At 41.3% G+C, this 27,821-nt stretch overlaps 1 protein-coding gene across 1 annotated transcript; it reads left to right on the top strand.

The window, feature by feature from the left end:
* Window positions 1-27,547, top strand: LOC138975836 (transducin beta-like protein 2). The gene is made up of 12 exons (XM_070348597.1): window positions 1-129; window positions 1,212-1,418; window positions 5,713-5,764; window positions 6,760-6,822; window positions 7,116-7,227; window positions 10,539-10,638; window positions 10,819-10,905; window positions 13,395-13,524; window positions 14,872-14,921; window positions 15,512-15,694; window positions 24,631-24,817; window positions 25,477-27,547. The coding sequence occupies exons 1-12, from the start codon at window positions 9-11 to the stop codon at window positions 25,529-25,531; spliced, it is 1,347 nt and encodes a 448-aa protein (XP_070204698.1). The 5' UTR covers window positions 1-8; the 3' UTR covers window positions 25,532-27,547.
* The last annotated feature ends 274 nt before the right edge of the window (window positions 27,548-27,821 follow it).

The raw sequence follows: 27,821 nt of genomic DNA, 5'->3' as shown, positions 1-27,821 counted from the left end.
GGTTAAACATGGCGGAGGAAGCGAGTTCGTTACCGGTGATAGCTGTTACAGCGGCTGTTGGTGCTGTTGTTCTTCTACTTGCATTGCTTTGCAGCATTGGAAGAGGAGATAAAAAGAGCGAAAATGAAGGTATGATCAGCAGTGTGCCAGTGTCTCTTCAGAAATGGGATTGTGTTAAACAAGGTCGATGCATTTCGAAGTCACGTTGCATGCGATTATGACACGTCGACGTTTGCTGCGAAAGTGAAACTGGAAGATTGTACTGTGAGGGAATCAATGATTTGTGCACACCCACATTCCATCGTGGGAAGCGCATGTTGTAGCACGCATTTATGTCATAGTATGCCTACGGTCGAGGTTGTATTTGTAATGTCAAGATCCTGAATCTCGCTTAGGGCTCTGCTCTTGACATTATTTTTGTATGTTTTTAAAAGGGGAGGGGGGGGGGATGATAAGGGTAATATTATTCAAATTAATTCATTATGCATACATGAAATTGATTCTTTCTTTTTTATTCATTCATCACTTTAGTTGTTATACTTATACCAGGGGCGGACCTAGGGGGGGGGGGGGGGGGGGGGTGTTCCTGGGTGCACGGAACCCCCCCCCCCCCCCATCCGTTTTTTATTTATTTATTTATTTATTTTTTGTGTGTGTAAAAAAATAAAGGGCTTGTGCTTTCCTTCCTTCCAAATGCAACATGCTTGAAACTGACGAGAAACTCAAAGGAGAGGCCTCCGATTGACCTAAAAAAATAAAATTCCTTCAGCATCTGGGGGGCTTCGCCCCCCAGACACCCCACCAGGGCTTTGCCCCTGGACCCCACCGGGGCCTGAGCGGCCCCTGGACCCCTGCTCCAAATTGGAACCCCCCCCTTATCCACAACTAGGTCCGCCCCTGACTTATTCTGCCAAAGTTGTGCACCAATGTTATTGTTAAACTTAAAGAAACAAAATATATGGGTCATTATTATAGTGAAATTTTGACACACTTAGTTTTCGTTTAAGGTGCAAGTGCAAGAGATTGTGTATTGTAATTTTGAAACTTACATTGCAAGACTATTTAAAGTCCACTTGCTTGTTTTCATTTAGTAGCATTAGCAATGGCATCTTTGTGCGTGCATGTGTTTACTTTTAGTATGCTTTTTGTGTGTGTGTACTTTATGTGTGTGTGTGTGTTCTACAACTGAATTTTCTGTTTCTGTTGCTTAGAAAACCAAGAGAGTGATACACACAACAAAGCAGAGAAGCCGGCAGAAAAGCAAGCCAAGAAATCAAAGCTGGTGCCAAAAGTGAAAAAGGCCGGCTTTGTTCCCTTCACTCACCAATGGCTGTCAAGCACACTGAAAGGTCACAGCAGTCGAGTGGTGGCTGTCGACTTTAGTCCTAATGGAAAGTACCTTGTGTCTACTTCAGATGGTAAGGAAAAGAACCGTCGCCTGTTTCTTTAAGCCGAAAATTGGCGAGTGGGGCAAGGAAGTACCGTTTCTTATGCAATTCTTGCCGCGAGGAATGCTAGGATTAGGCAAGCGAAGGCAAGGTAGCCTTAGGGTTGCTCGCTATGCGAGAACAAAATGGTGGCCGTGCAGCTGCCAATTCGATTGACTGTTCCTGGCTGTTTACCGACCAGTGCAGGCGATACCAGTGCAGGCGATCTTCTTGGTATCAACCGATGGTGTTAAATTCTTGCGTGGTTAGCCATCAAAACGTTTCAACTTTACACTCTCGCCTTCCAGCTCTGCGAACGACTAGCCGTGAGCAAGTCTTGTCTGAAAGAAACACGCGTCAGAGTTCACTGTGAGGTCTTTGGCACACACATAAAAAGAGAAACGTTTCTTTCCGACGACAAGCTCCCCCCCCCCCCCCCCCCCCCCCCGTCTAGAAAAGAAAATGTGGGTCGGTTGGTTCGTTATTTATTCATTTATTATTTTTGTATTGATTGAAGTTTAAGTTTTATTTGCACAAGCTTATGTGACTTTTGATGATATGCTAATCGTGCATGCTGTATCCCCTGGATTTTGCAGATTAACTTTCCTTGTAAAGTCTGCAAATCAAGTTTTGTCATTCTTACTTGTATTTTTCTTTCTTTCTTTCTTATAAGTTATAAATGATAAACATTTTAGATAGTCACTAGTTATCAGCATAAAATGTGCGCATCAGAACTATCTTTTGTGTGATGAAAAATTAAATGAATTTGGGGAAAGTGTACATTGTATAATTTGTAAATGTGTTGTAGAAATACATTGTCCGATGTGTTTAAGACTAAAGGCCTGATTCGACTTGCGTTATGCAGATGGCCACACTTTCGTTACGCTTGTGGCTAGTTGACCAATCAGGAGAGGCTTGGCGGGGCAAGTGTTCAAACAAGATGATGGACTTTGATTCAGTTTTCTCCCTCACAAGTTATTGACTTATGAAGATGTCATGAAGCACTCTGGACCATCTCATTTGAGTGTTTCTAAGAAAAAGTACCAAGACACGGTAATACCAATAGCAGTCTTACCGACACGGTTGGCCTAGTGGTAAGGCGTCCGCCCCGTGATCGGGAGGTCGTGGGTTCGAACCCCGGCTGGGTCATACCTAAGACTTTAAAATTGGCAATCTAGTGGCTGCTCCGTCTGGCGTCTGGCATTATGGGGTTAGTGCTAGGACTGGTTGGTCCGGTGTCAGAATAATGTGACTGGGTGAGACATGAAGCCTGTGCTGCGACTTCTGTGTTGTGTGTGGCGCACGTTATATATATGTTGTGACAAAAGGTCGTGGCAAAAAGAGTAGAAAAATCAAAAATCAAAAAATATTTTTTGACACAAGTGCATTTTTATGCTGAATGTTTCATATTTTCATTACATAAAATAAAATAGGAAAAGATAGTTTGGTCAGCGGGTTCTGTAGAATAAGCATATTTTGTTAACAATCTGACAGATGTTGGTCGTGATGCTGGACATACCATTTGATTGATTTACCTCCATAAATGAAACTTCTGCAATCCAAATACCTTTTATAAATCAAAAGAAAGTACAACACCAGTGAATTACACGCAAACAATTCCAAAACCAACTTACATTATTTATTTATTTTTCATGATGTTTTGTCCAACATCACGACCGACATAAACATCACGTTTCCGTTTAATGTGTTTACAAAATAAATGACAAAAGAACACTTCTGTCAGTTAAAATCAAGGATATGTAATTCCTTTTACATAAAAACACACACAAAAGAGCTCACAAACTTCAAATTACCATGATCATGGCACTTTTTGAGTCGGTTGTGATGATTAGGCGATGGACAAACTTGATGCTTGTCATTTCATTTTCAACAAAAGAGAATACAAAAAACAATTTTGGGGGGCTACTACCTTAACTACTACAGATCTAGTATTTGCAAAAAAACATAAAGGGGACTGGAAGAGCCTTTGTTACGATGACTGTGCTTAATCTTATGGTCGGTTGTGATGACATAGCGATGGACAAACAAAATTAAACATAACACTTAAAGTTAAAACTAAAAGACAGACAACTCTTTTTCTGTCTTATTTTGCATTCTCTCTCTCTCTCCATATATAATACTAATAATATGCAAAACAAAACCCATAAAGAGGACTGGAAGAGCCTTTGGTTTATGGCTTAGCATGTTATCGTAGCGAACGTTCGCAAGCTCTTTCCTCTGTGCAACTCACGACAGGCCTGGAAAAAGTCATAATTAATTTGTAGCTTAAGTTAAATAAACTGAAAATGGGAAAATGCTGTAGAGTGGGAAAGCATCTTAAATGCACCTTCATCAGCGATGATCAGGACTCTGCAGTAATCTGGACTACAACATAAATTGTTTAGGCTACGTTAATTCAAAAACGTTAATTCAATATAAGTTATAAGCCCATAACTATAGCTTATGTAACTCTGTAAGCAAGCACACATACACACACACACACACACACACAGAGCCTGCACTGACAGTGACACCCAAATTTTTTTTTTTTACTTAAAAGTTAAACTGAGTTTTTAGGCCATGACCTACTGGTAGGCCTACTACAACTAGTGTCGTCTGATAATCAATTGACAACTGACCTACTTCTTTACTACTACTTTAAAAGAAGGGAAAACAGCTTACAACAACAACAAAAATTCCAAAAAATATACCAAAGAAATGTAAGGTAAGTTGGTTATGACAGTGAACATAGCATGTTTGTCTTCTGGAGAAGTCATCACAACCGACAGTAAACTATGTGTGGATTGGAAATATTCATGCAGAAATTCATTCAGTTGCTTGTCGTCAATAATTAGCTGCTGTACAAAACATCGAACGAACATTTTCAAATTGTTTGCTTTCTCGAAACAGCCGTGAATTACATTTCGTATGTCGGTCATGTTCGGTTGTGACTTTGGACATACAAAATAATTTGTCCTCTCTCAGCTTTTTACCTATCGCACTCATTCGATGAGCGCGAACAACAAACAGAGAGCAGTGTGTCGTATTTTGATGCGCTCTGTTTCGTTTGAATAACATGCAAATTCGAAATGAGTTCAATGAAAAATTATTTCTAACAGATTGTTTGTCGGTTGTGATGTAGATGTCGGTTGTGACGTCAACTTGTAATTCAGAAAATACGGACAAACGAAGCTCTTTTACCTTCCCTTCTTCGACGCGCCATTTCCAAGAAAAACAAGCCTCGGTTTGAAATCAGTTGGGAGCGATGCTATTAAAACGTACGATCGGAAGTCAACGGAGAGTGTCAGTTGTTGAAAAATTCGTGATTGTTTGGTTGTGACGTCCGGACAAATGATTCGATGCTTAGCAAATTATTCGGCATATCTCTGTCATGTTTGTAAATTTCAAATGCCCAGCGATCTCAACTAATACATTAATTCTTTTTGTGTTCTGGAAACTGCAAAAGTTCGGACCGGAGCATAGATGATACATACACACGATGTCAAAACATCGTTGTCACTTCGGACAAACATCGTCACAACCAACAACCTGAAGTTAATTTCTCCGTTTCTAATTAAATATTTTTATATAGAAGCAGGTTTGTTTACACACATATTGATTTATTATTCTTATTTCCAGATTTACAATGCAGTTTGGTTTTGTGCATTAAAAAGAGTGTTCTGGGTTGATAACAAAAGTATGAGTTCATACTTATTGGTTTCGGCGGGAAATTTTTCCGCAGTTTTTCACTTTCATCGTAGATTTAATTCACAAAGCTGTTGTTAAAACACACAATTTTATCGTAGGTATCTCTTCATCCTATTTTCAATCCAACAAACAAACACAGACACATACATGTTTTTGATAATGTTGTTTAATTGCTTACAAACACACATGGGGTCTGGAGCACGACCTTTTGTCACAACATCATATATATGTCAAAGCAGCACCGCCCTGATATGGCCCTTTGTGGTCGGCTGGGCGTTAAGCAAACAAAGAAACAAACAAACAAATAGCTGCCTTCTCTGAGAAATTCTGTGTGGAGCCAAGTTGAACGGCGTTATGAACATTTCATAAGGCCACCTGCATCTATGACAAATTTCACAAGGCTGATAAACTGATATTTTTTTAACATAACGCACATGTGACCATTACTTAAGAGGGAATTTGAGAATGGTATGAGAGGCAATGATTTTTATAAATAATATTGATGATATTATGTTCTTTCATTCTTACACTGATTCAAAATCATATGGATATAAATTGCCTTTAAACTTTTCCGTAGATCGAGTGATGATGATGTGGAGTACCAAAGAGTTCACACAGAAAGAACATAAGTGAGTGTTTTTGTTCAGTGTTTGTTTGTTTGTACTCTTGTTCTTTTTGTTTTCTCTTTTAGTAAAAAGTATCATGGTTTGTCTTTGACTTGGAGAATGATCAAGTACCTACTGTGGTCATATGATTGTGTGTGAATGTTGTGTATGGTCACTGGCTCAGGGACCTTGAAGTTTGAAATTACAGAGAAAATAAATATTGAAATTACATACAATCAGTGCCAGAGAAATATTCATTCCGAATAGTAATAAGTTTATTGCAGACATATAATTGTTCAATAATTGAAGTTTGAACATGTACACTCATGAAGGGCATGACTGCTTCACTTTTAAAAAGTTCGGAATTTTCTGTTCAATTAAGTTATTTGAATTCAGGCATGGTACTCTTCCGCCGATCGGCGGAAATCCGCCGAAAACGAAAATAAAAAAAAAATAAAAAAAATAAAAAAATCTGCTGATTGACTTGAGATTATTATTTTTTCTTACTCAAGCCTTGTTATCTTTCACTTATATCCCTCTCAGCTTCAAGAAGAGGGCACTAAACACATTTGAATTAGTAAAAAGTCGTCAGCTTCAGGGGGCGTTGCCCCCTGACCCCCACAAAGGGGCGCTGCCCCTTGACCCCGCCAGGTCTAAGCGGCCCCCTGGACCCCCGGCTTTATTTCAGCTGAAACTGCCATTCCTTCAGTACCATGCCTGTTGATTGTCAATCAATGTCAGTTAGCTAGCACAGTTTCATTAATCCATTAGCTCATGTTGCAGTTGATGGACTATTTCTCCGTAGAAACAGAATTGCTGGCCTCAGATCAAACTATTAGTATTAGTACTATTACATTATTTTTTATCCGTTAGATGTATTCTGACAACTTTTTAGTTCAATTAAATCTTGATTAATTATATTTGCTCATAACATGATTATTAATGTATAGATCTACACATTGCAGATGATGACAATTATCAGGTTCCTGTCTCATTTCCTCTCTTTCTGCGGATTTCAGATTCATCCGCATGAATGTGGAGTTGGATACAGTGTCGGATATCAAGTTCAGTCCTGACTCAAGGTATGATAATTATACTCTGACTTTCACTGGAAGTTAAAACAGAAAATTATAGAAAGCATGGTCTTATAGTTACACAGCACCTCCAAAACCTGGAAGAAAACATGGTCTTAAAGGGAAGAAGTGTTTAACGTGGGGAAGGGGGGGGGGGGGGGGGGGGTGGGGGGTGTGTTTTGCAAAATATGGTAGGTTCCTGTGTACTTCTGGCTGTGATTGACTTGTGAGATGTCTTTCCTGCATTTCACTTTGTGTCTGATTTCCCCTAAACCATTCTCGTGATTCATTGTGTGTTGCAGAGCTGTTGTCGGAAGCCTTTCCAACAGTAACAAGGTGCGGGTGTTCAAGATAGGCAAGAAGGAAGATGGAAGCGGCAACATTGGTGTTTTAGGAACTATGGATTTTCCAAAGGTTAATCAAATAATGTATAGATTCATGTTCATAGTTGAAAGGATTTTGGTGCATGTATACATGCTTGTTTACACATGTGTGTGTCTGTGTGCAAGTCTCTGAGATGGGAGTATCAGCTTTGTCAGCGTAGAATTCCTTCCTTCAATTGTAAGTGTTGTTGAAGTGAAGGAATACATGAAAATTGATGTGAGAGTACACATCTAGCTTAGTACCCACATGTTGTTTCTGCATGGGTTTTAGTATTACATTGTACTTTTTTGAGTCACTTGAGAAAAAGTGACTCTATGTAATCGGTCAGTGTTAGTCTCTCCGGCCGGCCGTCCGGCCGTCCGTAGACACCACCTTAACGTTGGACTTTTCTCGGAAACTATCAAAGCGATCGGGCTCATATTTTGTTTAGTCGTGACCTCCAATGACCTCTACACTTTAACGATGGTTTCGTTGACCTTTGACCTTTTTCAAGGTCACAGGTCAGCGTCAAAGGAAAAATTAGACATTTTATATCTTTGACAAAGTTCATCGGATGTGATTGAAACTTTGTAGGATTATTCTTTACATCAAAGTATTTACATCTGTAGCCTTTTACGAACGTTATCAGAAAAACAAGGGAGATAACTAGCCTTTTCTGTTCGGCAACACACAACTTAACGTTGGGCTTTTCTCGGAAACTATAAAAGTGACCGGGCTCAAATTTTATGTGAACGTGACTCATTGTGTTGTGAATAGCAATTTCTTCCTGTCCATCTGATGCCTCATATAATATTCAGAACTGCGAAAGTGACTCGATCGAGCGTTTGCTCTTCTTGTTTTAGCTGGGAAACGCAAAATATGTTAATAGTGCCAATAGTCTACCCACTGGGCCCCGGTAGCTCGGTTGGTAGAGCACTTACCGTACAGGCAAATCCGGATAAGACGAAATTGAAGGGACCGAATTGTTATTGTGTCCTATCCGAAATTTCGACTTGGTCATAGTACAGTGGAACCCCTCTATAGCGACCTTGAAAATGTTGACAAAAATCGGTCCTTATGGAGGGGGGTCCTTACAGAGGGAGGGGGCGGGGCCACAAAGAAAGTCACCTCAGATTTTCTTAAAAAAAGAAAACAGAGAAGTTTGAGTTGCTGACGACCGTTTCCTCAAGCAAACTGCTTCGATTTCATGTTTGACATTGTCGATGGTGTCCACCAGTTCTGGTGCATGTTTCAATGCAAAAAGAGTTAGTTTCTGAGCAAGCATTTCTTTACAGCAGTCCCTGCAATGATGAAGGCCCTCCGAGAAAGAGAGTGAAAAATCGGCCACCGTTCTCAGCATCGCGTAAAAAATCGGCCACCGTTCTCAGCATCGCGTATCTGTGTGTAACCTCTTTCATTGACAAGATACTCTTGTTTCCCTGCAGCCTTGACCAGTGAGTCGGTTACCTAATCTGTGAACCCTTCAGTTGTGTTGCTTTGTCAAAAGTTAGACACAGTCAACTAGTTTTGCTCTGAGTGAACAGTGCAGCTGGCCTCAATTAGCCGGTGACACCTCTCTGGCCACAGCACCAAACAGTACATGGCTGGGGGGAGAGAGAGAGAGAGGGGGGGGGGGGGGGGATAGCTGGCTAAACTCAGTGGGGTGTCCGGTGTCACTGAAGTCAGCAGGAAGAGCATTGGAGAGAAATAGAGAGGTGTACTCTTCCAAACAATTTCCAAGGATCAGTTGTCAGGGCTTAGGGTAGTCAGTGAGGGAGAGTGAGAGCGGTTTGTGTACAGTCCGACTGAAGAGTGAAAAGTCACTGCCTCAAGATCGGCATGCAGTCAATAAAGCCAGACAAGAAGAATGATTATGACATGCGGCTCTATCTGCTGGGTTTTTTTTATTCAAACTGGTTTTCAACGCTTATTCTCACAAAACATCTGCACACCTGCCTCTGCCTCTGTGCTGTGTTTGTGTGGCTGCTTTCGTATGATGTCAGTGCATGGTGAGTGCGTTCACTGCCTTGTCACCACTTCCCCACCTTTTTCAGAATGTTTTCTTGGAGTTGGATAATTCTCCTTACTCCTCGCCCCCTCCTAACTTCAGTTCATACTTGCCGACTGACCAGTCGGTGTGGCGTCCGTGTAGAGAAGAAGGGAATAAGGTTACATAATGCGCTAGTGTTTGACGCCAAGTTTCGTGTTTCGAGTTGCTGTAGTAAATATAGAGTAAACTTTGTCTTTGGGACTGACTTTCTGTTGTGTGCTATCCGTCTTTCGACTTACGTAAGAGAAATCCCATTTCGAGCTCAGGGTACTTTGTACACATAGATAAAGAGGGATAATTCCGGACCAGAATTTCTTTGTGTGCTAAGCGAATTTTTGACTTAACCGTTTGTGAGTTGGCTGGATTTGCCTGTATTTGACGGACTACATTGCGGCTTATAAAAAGATGCGGCTAAAACGTTACCTAAACTTGAATAGCATTCACCTAATGGAAGTCGCCGCGGATTTTCATTTCGCTCGATTAGCGATGACAGGTATTTTATTAGCTCTCTACTCAAGACTCGGCGCTTTTCTCTGTCTTTCGCGAATCTTCGTTTTTCAACAAGTCGTCGTGACAAGATAGCGTACAGAGAAACACCGTATGTATCAGGATCTCGCGCGCGCGAGATTTCGTTTATTGTGTCTCGCGATAGTTGGGGGAGCGAGAGCCGCCATGTTGTGTTTTCGTCTGCGTGAAATGTGCGCAAAAGTCGTAAATCATCCCAAAAAAGCTTATTCCGGGCGAGACTACATGTGTGTGTTGGTTACAAATTGTGTGTGTGATATTTTTCTTCAAACTTTTTCACTTTTCTTCTTTGTTTCACTTGTTTATTCTCGGAGCTGATTTCGCCAAATACCGTACTTTCGTTTGCCTGGTTGTTTTGATTGATTGACACGATCTGATTATATTTTTTTCGACGGCGGCTAATATAGTGGCGCGGCCTATACGTCTTGTAATCCGTCAAATACGGTAACTTGTGATCCTTGGGTCACCGGTTTGAATCCAGGCTGGGACGGACATTAATGAACATGTTATGCCGAGTCAGAGACGGCACCCATGTTCCACCCCTGTGTCACCACAGTGGCACGTAAAAGACGTGGGTAACTTAATTTGCCATATGTGCAGGTAGCTGTTTACACCTATAAACACCTGGTTAGCTGGACTCCCGTTGCTGCTAGCATTCCACTGGGAGGAAGCGACCTGTTTTCCCAGCAAAGTGATAATAAAGTAATATAATGGAAATACCTGTCTTTTCATGCTGACAAAATTGTGTCATTTTGAAAAGATTCTCATCATTTTCTTTTTGTTACAGCCTGCTCCAGCTGAAATCCTCAATGTGGGAGTGTCCAGTAAAGGAACCTTTATCATGGCTGGAATGGTTGGCACACAGCTTGGAATTTATGATCTGAAAGGTACATTGACTCCACACTGGCCACTGACTTTCTTGCATTTTTGAATTGTGTGTGTGTGTGTGTGCATGTGTGTGGGTGTGTTCCTGTAGATGTATGTATGTGCATGCGTGTGTTTGTTTGTCTGTCTTTTTCTCTGTGTGTGGGTCTATGTGTGTGTACATTTTACATTTGTGGTTTCAGGAGAACAGCAAGAGATGATCAACACACATCAGATGTCCAACAACTTCTGTGCCGTCTCACCTTGTGGCCGCTTTGTTGCTTCTTCCGGTAAGTTTTTTGTCAGTGTACAATGAAGAAAATATGTGTGATACATACAGTCCACCGGCACGGTTGGCCTAGTGGTAAGGCGTCCGCCCCGTGATCGGGAGGTCGTGGGTTCGAACCCCGGCTGGGTCATACCTAAGACTTTAAAATTGGCAATCTAGTGGCTGCTCCGTCTGGCGTCTGGCATTATGGGGTTAGTGCTAGGACTGGTTGGTCCGGTGTCAGAATAATGAAGCCTGTGCTGCGACTTCTGTCTTGTGTGTGGCGCACGTTATATGTCAAAGCAGCACCGCCCTGATATGGCCCTTCGTGGTCGGCTGGGCGTTAAGCAAACAAACAAACATACAGTCCAACCTGCCCTGACGACTACCTCTCATTAATGACCACCTTCCAGCATGGACCACCCCTGAGGAGCTCCATCAAGGATTTTCTAGACTTTTCACTTTGGTTAGTCCCTTGGGTGGTCGTTATGGACAGGTTTTTATTGTATCATTAATGTTATAATTCCTTGTACAATGAAGGAGAACATCTGGAATGTTTGTCTTTTGATCACCATGAAACGTTGATGCAGGAGTTTTCTCCCTTTGTGTACTAAAATCTTTCAATTACACATTAACATGCTTCCATTTGAAACTTCGAGGTCGTCATCGGGGATTGACGCCCGACCAAAGCTAATTGAAGCCCGATGGAGCGAAGCGACGGAGGACTTCAATTAGACTTTGGGAGGGCGTCAATCCACGATGAAGACCGAGAAGTTTCAAATGGAAGCATGTTAATGTTATTGTAATTCAATCTCTTTTCTGCTTTCATGCGATGGTAAACAGACAGAATTGGTTCTGTTCTGTTCACACACTACTTTCAGTCCACCTACCTGCAAGGGTCAAGTCCCAAGAAATATGTCTCTGTATTCCTATCGTATCACTCTGCTCCTGTTTTGTTTTCTTTCACATACATTTTCCTTTTTTTTTGACGGTTTTTGGACAGCAAACTCTAAAACAAATTCTTCTCATCACAAAAGCGATCTTTGGAACTGACTGACGTAGTCTGGAAGAATTCATGCATCAACTTCCGTCGCGTATTCGACGTCATCACTTCGCATACCTTATGGTCTCGGTATTTCGTTGGCCTTCATATTTCCTACTTGTAAAATGACCCTCAAAGCTAACCGAGACTAGTTGAGGTTGTATCAATGCGCCTCGCCAGCAGGTGGTTAATGGCTTTTTTAGCGAGTGGTTATCGACAATTAATGACCGGTAATTTTTAATGAGTTTGGGCATTCTGACCAATCACAGGATCTGTTTCATTAAAACCCCAAATTGATTGAATTAGAATACATGTTAACATCTAGGCTAAAAGATCTCTCTATCTGTTAAAATTCTTTTCTTTGAGGGATAAGATTCACATGTTCTTTTTTTCCGAAACTTAGGGTTTCATGTTTTATCAATTATTTTTGCACATGAGAAAATCCAGATTTTTGAGTCACTTGAGAAAAAGTGACTCTATGTAATCGGTCAGTGTTAGTCTGTCCGGCCGGCCGTCCGGCCAGCCGTCCGTAGACACCACCTTAACGTTGGACTTTTCTCGGAAACTATCAAAGCGATCGGGCTCATATTTTGTTTAGTCGTGACCTCCAATGACCTCTACACTTTAACGATGGTTTCGTTGACCTTTGACCTTTTTCAAGGTCACAGGTCAGCGTCAAAGGAAAAATTAGACATTTTATATCTTTGACAAAGTTCATCGGATGTGATTGAAACTTTGTAGGATTATTCTTTACATCAAAGTATTTACATCTGTAGCCTTTTACGAACGTTATCAGAAAAACAAGGGAGATAACTAGCCTTTTCTGTTCGGCAACACACAACTTAACGTTGGGCTTTTCTCGGAAACTATAAAAGTGACCGGGCTCAAATTTTATGTGAACGTGACTCATTGTGTTGTGAATAGCAATTTCTTCCTGTCCATCTGATGCCTCATATAATATTCAGAACTGCGAAAGTGACTCGATCGAGCGTTTGCTCTTCTTGTTTTTTTAAAGATTGTAATATAAGGGCAATGTTAAAATCCTGGCCCAGAATTTCCATGCTCTTCTAACTGGCTCAGAAGTTGATTTCAGACCATTATATGTCTGCTAGTTTTCATGCTTGCAATTTAGATGTGTTAACAATCATTTCAACATGTGTGAATGTGATTGTGCACTGTAAAACCTGCAGTGCAGAGTTGCTCAAACTGTTTACAAACTGCTGTAGTAATAGCAGTAGTTTATATTTTCAGCACGGTTGCACTCTTTTTAGATGACGATTAAAAGCAAACTAAATTCGTTATTTCTTCTCCTCATAAGTTTGTAAACCTCTGTTTTCTTTGGCAATAGCCTGATTGATCCTGTGTGAGTTTGATCATCCGACTGAGAGAATCTCAAATGGTCGCTCTTCTTTTAGTGTGTCACGTCAGTTCTACGGGGTTTATTCAGGACTTTGCATTTTGTTTTGCAGGCTTCACTCCAGACGTCAAAATCTGGGAAGTGTCAGGAACACCAGGTGAACTCAAGGTGATACGAGCCATGGAGTTGAAAGGCCACAATTCTGGTGTCTACAGTTTTGCCTTCAACGGTGACTCCAGCAGGTGAGAGCTTTAAAACTTATAAGGCCCGGGAACAGTTAGATGATGGGTTACCTTTAGGTGTTGCAGTGTTAGATTTCATCTGATGAAAAAGAGGTTATATGCAAAATAATTGTTTAATTTATTTTGTATTTTACTGCAGTGTGGTACTTGCTGATGATTTCAGAGTCACACTGACTGCACATCTGCTTGCTGATCTACTCTAACTATGGTTCTGCTGCATTCAGTTGTGCATTAAGTGCAGAGAACTAACTAGTACATAGTCTGTTTGTGTGTGTGAGTGTGTGTGTGGGTGTAAGTGAGTGTGTGTATGCAGTTCTGTTAGCACTCTGTTTGGTTGTTGTGTTTGAATGTACAGTGGAATCCAGCTATAACGAACCTGGGTATAAAGAAATCCCTCTTTTAACAAACTGCCATTAATTTCCCGGCAGACAGCCTTCTATTTCTTACTTGTTACTTTCCGGCTACATCGAACCTTTTGAACTCATTTGCATAACGAACTCCTCTTTTAACAAACACGTTTTCATCGCCCCGGGGCCATTTTGTCTCTAAAAGTCACAAGGCTACAACGAACTGATGTCAATAATTGTCTCCAAAGACAAAAATACACAAAAATACACAAACACAAGTGCACATCGCGTGATGAGCGAACTCTGAACAAACAGCGGGAGGTGCACGGAACAGCCACCGCCGCTGTGTTGACCCAGAACCGCTCCCAACACCAACTGCCACAGAAGCACGTGTTGCTGCCAATACCCTACGTCGCTACTTGCAGGCAAAGTGCAGCGATGTCTGTGACTTGGATATGATCTCCAAATTGGAGTGTACAGTGGAGAAGTGTGCCAGTTCTGAGCAGCGTCAGACAAACATTCTGGACTTTTTCAAAACAGCTTAGTACGTGTGTCGCGGCAGTGTCAGTGTGTGCAGTGTCTTTTTTGACGGACACGGAGATTGATCAGAATGTACATGTACATGCTTTTACACAACTTTTTAAATTTTACTTCTAAAATTGTGACAGTAAAGTGAACATTTGAACTATGCCTCTCTCTATGGATTATATTATGAAGCTGTTGAAAACATGCAGAGATTGTACTCTCCAAGGAAAGATCGATGGGACGATCATTTGAAGGTGAGTGGGAAAACTTGTCTTAAGGCCATTTAGGGTTGAAAACTCTACAGCTAATTGCTGATATAACAAACTAAAATGTATCTCCCTTGAGATTCGTTGTACCCGGACTCCACTGTACTATGTATTGCATGAACTCAAACCAAGATGTATTCCTGTGTAATGCACGTGGTTGAAATAAAATCTTATGTCTTATGTCCTATGTCTAAAATCTCTACTTTCAGGGTTGCAACAGTGTCCAAAGATGGGACTTGGAAACTGTGGAACACAGATGGTAAGTTTTGGTATACTTGAGTGGGGTTGGAGCCCAGTTTTTGCAGGTGTACATTGTGTCTGTGTCAAGTACAGTCTCAGTGCAGACATCTTCATGTAGGAAGTAATTTGACCCTCTGTGGCATTTTAGTTATCAACTGTTTTTGAGTGAAAAAGAGAGTATGTGTTTTTTGTTTGTTTGTCTATCTGTCTTTTAGCTTATACATATGTAGTGTGTGTGTGTATGTCTGAGTGTTTTGTCTCTGTGTGTGAGTATTCTGACCGCACACACGCAGAATGCCATGCTGTTTTGTTTGCCGTGACTGCTTTGCACCCAACTGGGCCTTCACCGTTATTTCATTTTTATGTTTTAAACAGATTTGATTCAATTCAAGTCAATCATGATAAAATAATGATCAAGCAAAAAACTCAAACAAAAAACATATTTTATGTTTCCCCTTGGATTCCTTAATATAAGCTTTATGCTTGAGTTCGGATCCCCTGTGTCATCAATTGTATGTCACGATACTAAAACTGAATCAAGTTTTGTTTAAACCAAACAAAAATATGTATTTTACAGAAGATTTGATGTTTTTCTTTTGCCTATTCCAGTGCGGTACAGCCAAGGCCAGGACGCAAAGTTGATATTCTCTGGACCGGTCAGCCTAGAAGGTCCAAACCGCATCGCACTGTCTCCCGATGGACGCACCGTGGCCATCTCCGGGGAGTCCAATGTTGTGTTTTGGGACGCTGTGAATTTCAAAGAGTTGGATACCTTGTACAGACTTCATGCAGGTGAGCTATTGTGGTACAGTAGGACCTCTGGTTTGAGACCCTCCATGTAAAGACTCCTTTGACATGCAGACTTGAATTTTTTGTTCAGACTTGTTGTTCATTGTTAATATTCCTCTATTTTAGGGCTCCCCCCCCCCCCCCACCCCCCCCTGATAAGACTTACATTTTTCAGATTTGTGGGGGTCTTAGATAGAGGTAATAACACTGTATTGGTTTGGGTTCTCTAATGAACTGTCCCATGGAATTATGTCTAGCCTCTTAGTCTTATGCTTTCTCAGACAAGCTTTTTTGACACACATGCGAAGCAAAAGTGAGTCTATGTACTCACCCGAGTCGTCCGTCCGTCCGTCCGTCCGTCCGTCCGTCCGGACGTCCGGACGTCCGTCCGGAAAACTTTAACGTTGGATATTTCTTGGACACTATTCAGTCTATCAGTACCAAATTTGGCAAGATGGTGTATGATGACAAGGCCCCAAAAAACATACATAGCATCTTGACCTTGCTTCAAGGTCAAGGTCGCAGGGGCCATAAATGTTGCCTAAAAAACAGCTATTTTTCACATTTTTCCCATTTTCTCTGAAGTTTTTGAGATTCAATACCTCACCTATATATGATATATAGGGCAAAGTAAGCCCCATCTTTTGATACCAGTTTGGTTTACCTTGCTTCAAGGTCAAGGTCACAGGAGCTCTTCAAAGTTGGATTGTATACATATTTTGAAGTGACCTTGACCCTGAACTATGGAAGATAACTGTTTCAAACTTAACAATTATGTGGGGCACATGTTATGCTTTCATCATGAGACACATTTGGTCACATATGATCAAGGTCAAGGTCACTTTGACCCTTATGAAATGTGACCAAAATAAGGTAGTTAACCACTAAAAGTGACCATATCTCATGGTAGAAAGAGCCAAAAAGCACCATTGTACTTCCTATGTCTTGAATTAACAGCTTTGTGTTGCATGACCTTGGATGACCTTGACCTTGGATCAAGGTCACATGTATTTTGGTAGGAAAAATGTGTAAAGCATGTGAGTCGTATGGGCTTTGCCCTTCTTGTTTCTTCAAAAGTTGTTTCTTCAATTGTTGATAATCATCCATGTCGATATACTGCATTTGCGTGATAGCCTCACATGCTTTCCCTTTCAACAGGCATGTGAGATTGATGCTTCATTCTTGTTCCCGTACATCTTTCGCTCTCATCGCTCTTTCAAACTGCCATAGGTAGCAGTCTAAGTCTTCGTCGTTATCGAAATAAGGCAATTTTATCTTCACACCCCGATGACTGTTTTCCTTGACGCTAGACCTCGACTTTGAAGCTTCAATTTCAAAATCGCGCTGAGTGTTTATTTCTAACTCTCTCAGTTTGGCTAAATCTCTTTCTTCTCTCTGCATCTGTCTTTCTGCTTCTTCTTTCTGCGTTTGTCTTTCTGCTTCTTTTTTCTGCGTCTGTCTTTCTGCTTCTTCTCTCTGCGTCTGTCTTTCTGCTTCTTCTCTCTGCGTCTGTCTTTCTGCTTCTTCTCTCTGCGTCTGTCTTTCTGCTTCTTCTCTCTGCGTCTGTCTTTCTGCTTCTTCTCTCTGCATCTGTCTTTCTGCTTTTTATATTTAGTCAAGTTTTGACTAAATATTTTAACATCGAGGGGGAATCGAGACGAGGGTCGTGGTGTATGTGTGTCTGTCTGTCTGTGCGTGTGTGTGTGTGTGTGTGTGTGTGTGTGTAGAGCGATTCAGACAAAACTACTGGACCGATCTTTATGAAATTTGACATGAGAGTTCCTGGGTATGAAATCCCCGAACGTTTTTTTCATTTTTTTGATAAATGTCTTTGATGACGTCATATCCGGCTTTTCGTGAAAGTTGAGGCGGCACTGTCACGCCCTCATTTTTCAACCAAATTGGTTGAAATTTTGGTCAAGTAATCTTCGACGAAGCCCGGACTTCGGTATTGCATTTCAGCTTGGTGGCTTAAACATTAATTAATGACTTTGGTCATTAAAAATCTGAAAATTGTAAAAAAAAATTAAAATTTATAAAACGATCCAAATTTACGTTTATCTTATTCTCCATCATTTGCTGATTCCTAAAACATATAAATATGTTATATTCGGATTAAAAACAAGCTCTGAAAATTAAATATATAAAAATTATTATCAAAATTAAATTGTCCAAATCAATTTAAAAACACTTTCATCTTATTCCTTGTCGGTTCCTGATTCCAAAAACATATAGATATGATATGTTTGGATTAAAAACACGCTCAGAAAGTTAAAACAAAGAGAGGTACAGAAAAGCGTGCTATCCTTCTTAGCGCAACTACTACCCCGGTCTTCTTGTCAATTTCACTGCCTTTGCCATGAGCGGTGGACTGACGATGCTACGAGTATACGGTCTTGCTGAAAAATGGCATTGCGTTCAGTTTCATTCTGTGAGTTCGACAGCTACTTGACTAAATATTGTATTTTCGCCTTACGCGACTTGTTCTCTCTGCGTCTGTCTTTCTGCTTTTTCTCTCTGCGTCTGTCTTTCTGCTTCTTCTCTCTGCGTCTGTCTTTCTGCTTCTTCTCTCTGCATCTGTCTTTCTGCTTTTTATATTTAGTCAAGTTTTGACTAAATATTTTAACATCGAGGGGGAATCGAAACGAGGGTCGTGGTGTATGTGTGTGTGTGCGTGCGTGTGTGTGTGTGTGTGTGTGTGTAGAGCGATTCAGACTAAACTACTGGACCGATCTTTATGAAATTTGACATGAGAGTTCCTGGGTATGAAATCTCGGAACGTTTTTTTCATTTTTTTGATAAATGTCTTTGATGACGTCATATTCGGCTTTTCGTGAAAGTTGAGGCGGCACTGTCACGCCCTCATTTTTCAACCAAATTGGTTGAAATTTTGGTCAAATACTCTTCGACGAAGCCCGGGATTCGGTATTGCATTTCAGCTTGGTGGCTTAAAAATTAATTAATGACTTTGGTCATTAAAAATCTGAAAATTGTAAAAAAAAATAAAAAATTATAAAACGATCCAAATTTACGTTTATCTTATTCTCCATCATTTGCTGATTCCAAAAACATATAAATATGTTATATTCGGATTAAAAACAAGCTCTGAAAATTAAATATATAAAAATTATTATCAAATTTTTTTTTTCGAAATCAATTTAAAAACACTTTCATCTTATTCCTTGTCGGTTCCTGATTCCAAAAATATATAGATATGATATGTTTGGATTAAAAACACGCTCAGAAAGTTAAAACGAAGAGAGGTACAGAAAAGCGTGCTATGCAGCATAGCGTAACCACTACCCCGCTCTTCTTGTCAATTTCACTGCCTATGCCGTGAGCGGTGGACCACGAGTATACGGTCTTGCTGCGTTGCATTGCGTTCAGTTTCATTCTGTGAGTTCGACAGCTACTTGACTAAATATTGTATTTTCGCCTTACGCGACTTTTTCTCTCTGCGTCTGTCTTTCTGCTTCTTCTCTCTGCGTCTGTCTTTCTGCTTCTTCTCTCTGCGTCTGTCTTTCTGCTTCTCTCTGCGTCTCGTCGCGATATAACCTTCGTGGTTGAAAACGACGTTAAACACCAAATAAAGAAAGAATTCTCTCTGCGTCTGTCTTTCTGCTTCTCTCTCTGCGTCTGTCTTTCTGCTTCTTCTCTCTTTCTGCTTCTCTCTGCGTCTGTCTTTCTGCTTCTTCTCTCTTTCTGCTTCTCTCTGCGTCTGTCTTTCTGCTTCTTCTCTCTGCATCTGTCTTTCTGCTTCTCCTCTCTGCGTCTCACTTTCTGCTTCTTCTCTCTGCGTCTGTCTTTCTGCTTCTTCTCTCTGCATCTGTCTTTCTGCTTCTCCTCTCTGCGTCTCACTTTCTGCTTCTTCTCTCTGCGTCTGTCTTTCTGCTTCTTCTCTCTGCGTCTCACTTTCTGCTTCTTCTCTCTGCGTCTCACTTTCTGCTTCTTCTCTCTGCGTCTGTCTTTCTGCTTCTTCTCTCTGCGTTTGTCTTTCTGCTTCTTCTCTCTGCGTCTGTCTTTCTGCTTCTTCTCTCTGCGTTTCTCTTTCCGCTTCTTCTCTCTGCGTCTGTCTTTCTGCTTCTTCTCTCTGCGTCTGTCTTTCTGCTTCTTCTCTCTGCGTCTGTCTTTCTGTTTCTTCTCTCTGCGTCTGTCTTTCTGCTTCTTCTCTCTGCGTTTGTCTTTCTGCTTCTTCTCTCTGCGTCTGTCTTTCTGCTTCTTCTCTCTGCGTCTGTCTTTCTGCTTCTTCTCTCTGCGTCTGTCTTTCTGCTTCTTCTCTCTGCGTCTGTCTTTCTGCTTCTTCTCTCTGCGTCTGTCTTTCTGCTTCTTCTCTCTGCGTCTGTCTTTCTGCTTCTTCTCTCTGCGTCTGTCTTTCTGCTTCTTCTCTCTGCGTCTGTCTTTCTGTTTCTTCTCTCTGCATCTGTCTTTCTGCTTCTTCTCTTTGCGTTTGTCTTTCTGCTTCTTCTTTCTGCGTCTGTCTTTCTGCTTCTTCTCTCTGCGTTTCTCTTTCCGCTTCTTCTCTCTGCGTCTGTCTTTCTGCTTCTTCTCTCTGCGTCTGTCTTTCTGCTTCTTCTCTCTGCGTCTGTCTTTCTGCTTCTTCTCTCTGCGTCTGTCTTTCTGCTTCTTCTCTCTGCATCTGTCTTTCTGCTTCTCCTCTCTGCGTCTCACTTTCTGCTTCTTCTCTCTGCGTCTGTCTTTCTGCTTCTTCTCTCTGCGTCTCACTTTCTGCTTCTTCTCTCTGCGTCTGTCTTTCTGCTTCTTCTCTCTGCGTCTGTCTTTCTGCTTCTTCTCTCTGCGTCTGTCTTTCTGCTTCTTCTCTCTGCGTTTGTCTTTCTGCTTCTTCTCTCTGCGTCTGTCTTTCTGCTTCTTCTCTCTGCGTCTGTCTTTCTGCTTCTTCTCTCTGCGTCTGTCTTTCTGCTTCTTCTCTCTGCGTCTGTCTTTCTGCTTCTTCTCTCTGCGTCTGTCTTTCTGCTTCTTCTCTCTGCGTCTGTCTTTCTGCTTCTTCTCTCTGCGTCTGTCTTTCTGCTTCTTCTCTCTGCGTCTGTCTTTCTGTTTCTTCTCTCTGCATCTGTCTTTCTGCTTCTTCTCTTTGCGTTTGTCTTTCTGCTTCTTCTTTCTGCGTCTGTCTTTCTGCTTCTTCTCTCTGCATCTGTCTTTCTGCTTCTTCTCTCTGCATCTGTCTTTCTGCTTCTTCTTTCTGCGTCTCTCTGCATCTGTCTTTCTGCTTTTCTCTGCGTCTCTCTTTCTGCTTCTTCTCTCTGCATCTGTCTTTCTGCTTCTCTCTGCATCTGTCTTTCTGCTTGTCTCTGCGTCTCTCTTTCTGCTTCTTCTCTCTGCGTCTGTCTTTCTGCTTCTTCTTTCTGCGTCTGTCTTTCTGCTTCTTCTTTCTGCGTCTCTCTTTCTGCTTCTTCTCTCTGCGTCTGTCTTTCTGCTTCTTCTCTCTGCGTCTGTCTTTCTGCTTCTTCTCTCTGCGTCTGTCTTTCTGCTTCTTCTCTCTGCGTCTGTCTTTCTGCTTCTTCTCTCTGCGTCTGTCTTTCTGCTTCTTCTTTCTGCGTCTCTCTTTCTGCTTCTTCTCTCTGCGTCTGTCTTTCTGCTTCTTCTTTCTGCGTCTCTCTTTCTGCTTCTTCTTTCTGCATCTGTCTTTCTGCTTCTTCTCTCTGCATCTGAACTTGTCTTTCTTGAAATTTCTCACTTTCCTTCATGACGAATGTAGTCTGAGTTTCTCCAGTCCAACCTGCAAGTTCACCCTCTTCTTTCCAAATCTTCATGAGAGATTTCATTTCCCCGTTGAGATTCATTTCGGCGCTGTCGTTTCCTTGGTTCACGCTGTTTCTAGTGTTTTTGTTCGTAGGCGGCAATTTGATTTAACCATCTGTGCACCGACCAACCGTCGATCTGATTTCTTCTCGCGAAACGCTTTCCGTGTTCACATCCTCGGATGAGCCCCTCGCGGATCTTGTTGATCAAACTCGTTCACTCTTATTACTGATCAGTCCACCTCATTAGTTCTTCTTCAAAAGAATCTAGACATTCGCGACACACATCCTGACCGTTACGATCACTGTCCTTCATTCATCTGAAATCCGCTGTCATCTACAGCAACAAAATGTATTGTCCTACAACCACAGCCTAACGTTTGCTGTCACGCGCACAACCTAACGTTCATTGTATTCCTGGTTGTTCACCAAACGTTGTCTTCACAACCCCGATCCCGATCCGCTCACTCTTTGCAGAGTCTCCATAACGAATCCTCTTCTCCTCTCTCCAGACCATTCACGTCCTTCCTTTACGTCATATTCTCCATGACGCTTCACCAGAAACCGCGTCATTGCCCATGCGATAGAACAAAAAAAACATGTGTACAGACTATTTAGAAGCCTGGATATGATGCAACAAAGGGGAAAAAACACTTTGTGTCCAATTTTAAAACAAAATTTTAAGCATGAAACAAATGCAAACTTGAAATTAAACATGTAAAAGTAATAACAAATTTCTAAAAGTGTGTTACATCTAAGGTGTTGTAAAAGAATGCGTGTGTCTTCGCAAGACTGCTTGCCAGACATACTATCAGTCAATAATTCATGATGTCAGGTATTAGTAACAGACGTTTTCCGGAAATAACTCTGTCAGGATTTTAAGCAGTGTGGTAGAGTAAGAGCCCCTTTACCTCGGACAAGCATTTCACAAAATCCGGAGCATATTCCACTCTTCCGATCGGCTTCACTCCTGCAATCGGGATGAACAACTAACTCTGATGTGTATGCAAAGCAGCGTGCGCTTAATATGATACCATTTTCGTTCGAAAATATTCACATCGTGGCTTGGAATCGCCACCGATGGCTTGCTGAATACTGGAAGTGTTCGCTAGGCACGTGTGTTTTCGTAAACACGTGACCTCAAGCCAAACACACGTAACCTCGATAAAAACATGTAAGCGATGACAGCGATAATTTCCGCAACAAATGGTGAACTCCAATGAACTTGTTAATGCTGTTTTTGACTCACCTGAGCAATTGGTGAGTATTAGGATTTATATGTGGCCGGTTGGCTGGCCGGCTGGCTGGCCGGCTGTCCGTCCCGTACAAAAAACTTAAAGGCACAGTAAGCCTCCAGTAAACCATCACAGATACTCAATCAATCAATCAATCAATCAATGAGTCTTATATCGCGCATATTCCGTGGGTACAGTTCTAGGCGCTCTGCAGTGATGCCGTGTGAGATGAAATTTTATACGGCCAGTAGATTGCAGCCATTTCGGCGCATATTTACCTTTCACGGCCTATTATTCCAAGTCACACGGGTATAGGTAGACAATTATTAACTGTGCCTAAGCAATTTTGCCAGGAAAGACCCTTTTGTCAATCGTGGGATCTTTAACGTGCACACCCAATGTAGTGTACACGGGGGGAGGTTCGGACACCGAAGAGAGTCTGCACACAAAGTTGACTCTGTGAAATAAATTTCCGCCGAACCTGGGATCGAACTCACGCTGACAGCGGGCCAACTGAATACAAATCCAGCGCGCTACCAACTGAGCTATATCCCCGCCCCCAATACTGTCAGGCTTTTACACACAATACAAACACCAATCCATTTGAACGCTCACCGAACGGGAACATCCTGGCTGCTTTCCGCCGAGAGTGAGACATTTTCAAAGAATTTATTTTCGTGGACCGTCTGATCAGCTACAATTGGGTGCCTCGTTTTGGCGCTAGAACTAACTTTTAAAATCTAAATAATAAATTGACAGCTTGTAACACAAATATTCTTAAATCATAAAAGATTTCTTTTTTTCATCAAGACAAGATCAGTACAATTCAAAGTTTTGAAAGTTTATTGTCACAAAAGGTCGTGAGGTTAGAATTGCTTTTTGACTCACATGCGAAGCAAAAGTGAGTCTATGTACTCACCCGAGTCGTCCGTCCGTCCGTCCGTCCGTCCGTCCGGAAAACTTTAACGTTGGATATTTCTTGGACACTATTCAGTCTATCAGTACCAAATTTGGCAAGATGGTGTATGATGACAAGGCCCCAAAAAACATACATAGCATCTTGACCTTGCTTCAAGGTCAAGGTCGCAGGGGCCATAAATGTTGCCTAAAAACAGCTATTTTTTACATTTTTCCCATTTTCTCTGAAGTTTTTGAGATTCAATACCTCACCTATATATGATATATAGGGCAAAGTAAGCCCCATCTTTTGATACCAGTTTGGTTTACCTTGCTTCAAGGTCAAGGTCACAGGAGCTCTTCAAAGTTGGATTGTATACATATTTTGAAGTGACCTTGACCCTGAACTATGGAAGATAACTGTTTCAAACTTAAAAATTATGTGGGGCACATGTTATGCTTTCATCATGAGACACATTTGGTCACATATGATCAAGGTCAAGGTCACTTTGACCCTTATGAAATGTGACCAAAATAAGGTAGTGAACCACTAAAAGTGACCATATCTCATGGTAGAAAGAGCCAATAAGCACCATTGTACTTCCTATGTCTTGAATTAACAGCTTTGTGTTGCATGACCTTGGATGACCTTGACATTGGGTCAAGGTCACATGTATTTTGGTAGGAAAAATGTGTAAAGCAGTTCTTAGTGTATGATGTCATTGCTAGGTTTAGTTATTTGACCATGTCAAGGTCAAGCATGTGAGTCGTATGGGCTTTGCCCTTCTTGTTTATGTGTACTTTTCAAACGGAGTTATTGCATTGGTGTTCCCTTAAATTGTGTTTGCTGTTTCATTTTGGATGTGTCAGTGCCAGTTAAGAGTCAGAACACCCCCCTCACCACCTGGTTTTTGCAAGTAACGCTTGGTTTAGACAAGAACTGGTGTGGCCATATTCAAAGAAAGTTTCGGGGAAGGGAAGTAACCTGATTTTGTCGCGTGAGAGATTACTTCCCTTGCTCATAATTTGTGTTTATTTTTATTTTTTGCAGAGCCCATTTCAGGCCTGGCGTTTGACAACAGCAACAGATACTTACTGACGTCAGGAGACAAGCACCTCCAGGTGATACACAACGTACCTGGCTATTACGCCACGGTGGCAGACTTGGTGCAGAAGGAGAAAAAAGCCACTAGCTCAGGAGTGAGGGACCGAATCCGACAGCAGGTTGAAGAAGCCAAGTATGTGGTGTTGTGTGTTTTTTGACTGTTGGATGGTTCTTTTTGATGACTTTTTGGCCTGTCTGTGTCTGTGTATGTGTGAATCATTCTGTGTGTGTGTGTGTGTGTGTGTGTGTGTGGTTGTGTGTGTGAATAAATTAAACTGAGTGGTTAAATTTTGTCTTTGTGTGGTTGTATGAAGAAGAGAAATAGACACGAGAGAGTGAGATATGAGAGGCGAGAGACAGAGACAAGGAGAGGTAGAAGGGGAGAGAGGGAGGGAGGAATGTGAGCAGAAGAAACCTTCAGACGAATCAGAGTCGTTGTAAAAGTAAACGTTTTCTCTTTAATTTTTCATTCCTTTTGGGCGCCTGTTGGTCGGTTCAGAGTGTGAAAAAGAATGAAGAAGTGAGAGGGTGTGTGAGTGTCTGTCTGCGTGTGTGTGTCTGAGTTCATCTCCTTTGTTCTTTCTGTCTCATTCCCACTTCCAATATCCCAGCCATTAATGTTAATTTTGCATGTGGAAGTCCATAATGTGTATTATTATTATGATCAGTATTATTGAATTTAAATCAGCAATTGATCTTTATCCCTTGCATGGATTGTTATCAATTTGCTTTTGATCTTAATCCGTGTCTGTGAATTGAATTCATTTATAAATCTTCTTTTTCTTTTTATAGAGAGACCGTGGCAAGCATTCTTGGAGAAAAGAACGGAACTGCAGAAGGCAAATGAGAAGCTCTGTTACGAAGGGCGCATACCACAGCACACATACATTGGTATTTTATGACAATCTGCTCATGAAGAGAAAACAGGGGGCCATAAATGGAAAGAATAAAGAATTTGAAAAGAATGAATGTAGATGCGTGTCGCCTGGATGAAGTGAGAGACAGATTCCGTGAAATGAGCGTTGATTGCTATATCATCTTCATCGGCACAAGGCAGCTTCATCACATTTGTGTTTGTGATTGTAGGTTTTGCTGGGGGAAAGGTGCATCAAGTCATATGAACTAAGTGAAGATGAATGTCGTTTGTTCATTTCAGTGCTTTTATTCTTGCAGGTGCCACGCAATAGTTTCCTCATCGTTTGTTCATTACAATACTTCTTAGGCCTAAAAAAAATAGGTGTGGTTACGGTAACCCGACCTACCCTATTTTTAGGGGCCGACCCTATAACTTTTTATTACATTTGTCAAAAAACAACACAAAAAAACAAGAAAACTAGCGCAGAAAACGCAATGAAAGCGAAAGCGCCTGAGTCGCACACTTATTTCCCTGTCAAGTAGGTTTAATTGTACACATTAGGAAAAAAAAGTTTAAAAAAAAAAAGTGATTGCCTACCTTCCTACCCTATTTTTATTGGCTATGTTACCGTAACCACACCTAATTTTTTTTTGTGGCCTTATTGGTTGAAGAACTGGTTCTGCATAGCCCTCAGTTACAGATATATGTTGTTTGTTTTTAGAGCAATTTCTTCCCCTTGTTTCGTAGCTCTGGGTGAGAGGGCGTTGTGTTTTGATTAGGTTCTTGTTTAATGACAATATTATCATTAGTGGTAAGTTGCTTCGCATTAGTCTTTTTACATTGAAGCAGGTTGTGGAGCAGTTTATGCCATATCTCCTGAACTTGCCCCTCTTTTTGCATTGTTAAGCCTTTCAGGCCTAGGAGAAGTCTAATGAAAACCGGTCAGCCACATACAGCTGCTAGCTGAAAAAATGAATGAATGTTTGCGATGTTAGTATTGCAGCCATTTTTAGCCTAAGGTAAATCACAGAATGACTTAAAAGCTGATCAGAAATCAGTTGGAAATCGGCCATATGAACAGCATTGCCTACCCCTCACCTTTCTCTGAACCTCCTCCCCCCTACCCCGACCACCCCTTGCCCCCACCCCCACCCACCCCATACTCCTTTCCCAGGCCTCATAACATACAAACAACTGAAATTTCATAACCTGCAATTTGTCTTGGTGACTGGCAGTTGTGACGCTTGCTGCACAGGCTCATTAGGTGTTTTATATCTCGAAGGAAATATGTTCTAGTTCAATGCATTCTGTTGCGTAAATGCATGCTTGTGTATAACGATTAGGCAAATGGGGAAGGGGTCAATTAAAACTATGGAATTGTGTGTTGTAGTTCTTTGACGCAACGGACAGGCAGTTTAAAAGTTCATGTTGTGACAATTTTCAGGTGCGGCCTTTTTTGTGTCTGGCTGATTTCAAATTGAAATCTACATTTAGTGAGAATGGCTGAGTTTGTTTCCTTAACCTACCAACATTCTCATTCCATTTTAAGAAGCTGTGTCGAACTAGGGGTATATTTTACAGTTTACTTGTGGTTTTGATGAACTTTGTTGTTGTTGTTGTTGTTTAGGTGAATTTCTTATTAATTACATGCAATTATATTTTTGTTGAGCATTTTCGTTTTTACTTACTGGAAAAGTACTTCAAGTGAAATGTGTTTGATTGGCCTTGGTACTTGTGTCTGTGGTTGTATGTGTTTCTATTTTGAGATGTATCTGTAGGACCCTGCTATAGAATCACACAAGGAGTTAACTGTGAATTGTGCAATTACACTTACAGTGTCACTGTCTTGTGAACAATGCCATGCATGAATGTTCATTGAATTCTTGTATGCCTGGGTACGATGGCTGCACCCAGTCTTAAAGCTGCACAATATATACATATTTTGTGTCCAAAAATGTATTACTATTGTCAGAAATGCTCCTCTTTTGAAGTAAAGTTTTTATCGTTGACAGATTTTGGTTTTGCTTCCATTCCTGCATTTCTCAAGATATAATTTTAGTTATGTGCACATACATTCACGTTTGTGCACACATGCGCACGCACGCACACATACACAGACACACACACACACACACACACACACACACACACACACACATGATGCGCGCACTCAAACACACATACACTCAAACACGCATACACTCAAACACGTGTGTGTACTTTGGTACCATAAAAGTTCAAGCTTGTTGGCAGCATTCTGAAACTTTTATAAAGACATATA

This window comes from Littorina saxatilis, linkage group LG9, assembly GCF_037325665.1.
Source record: "Littorina saxatilis isolate snail1 linkage group LG9, US_GU_Lsax_2.0, whole genome shotgun sequence".
NCBI lineage: Eukaryota > Metazoa > Mollusca > Gastropoda > Littorinimorpha > Littorinidae > Littorina > Littorina saxatilis.
This window is presented reverse-complemented; position numbering and strand designations above follow the sequence as displayed.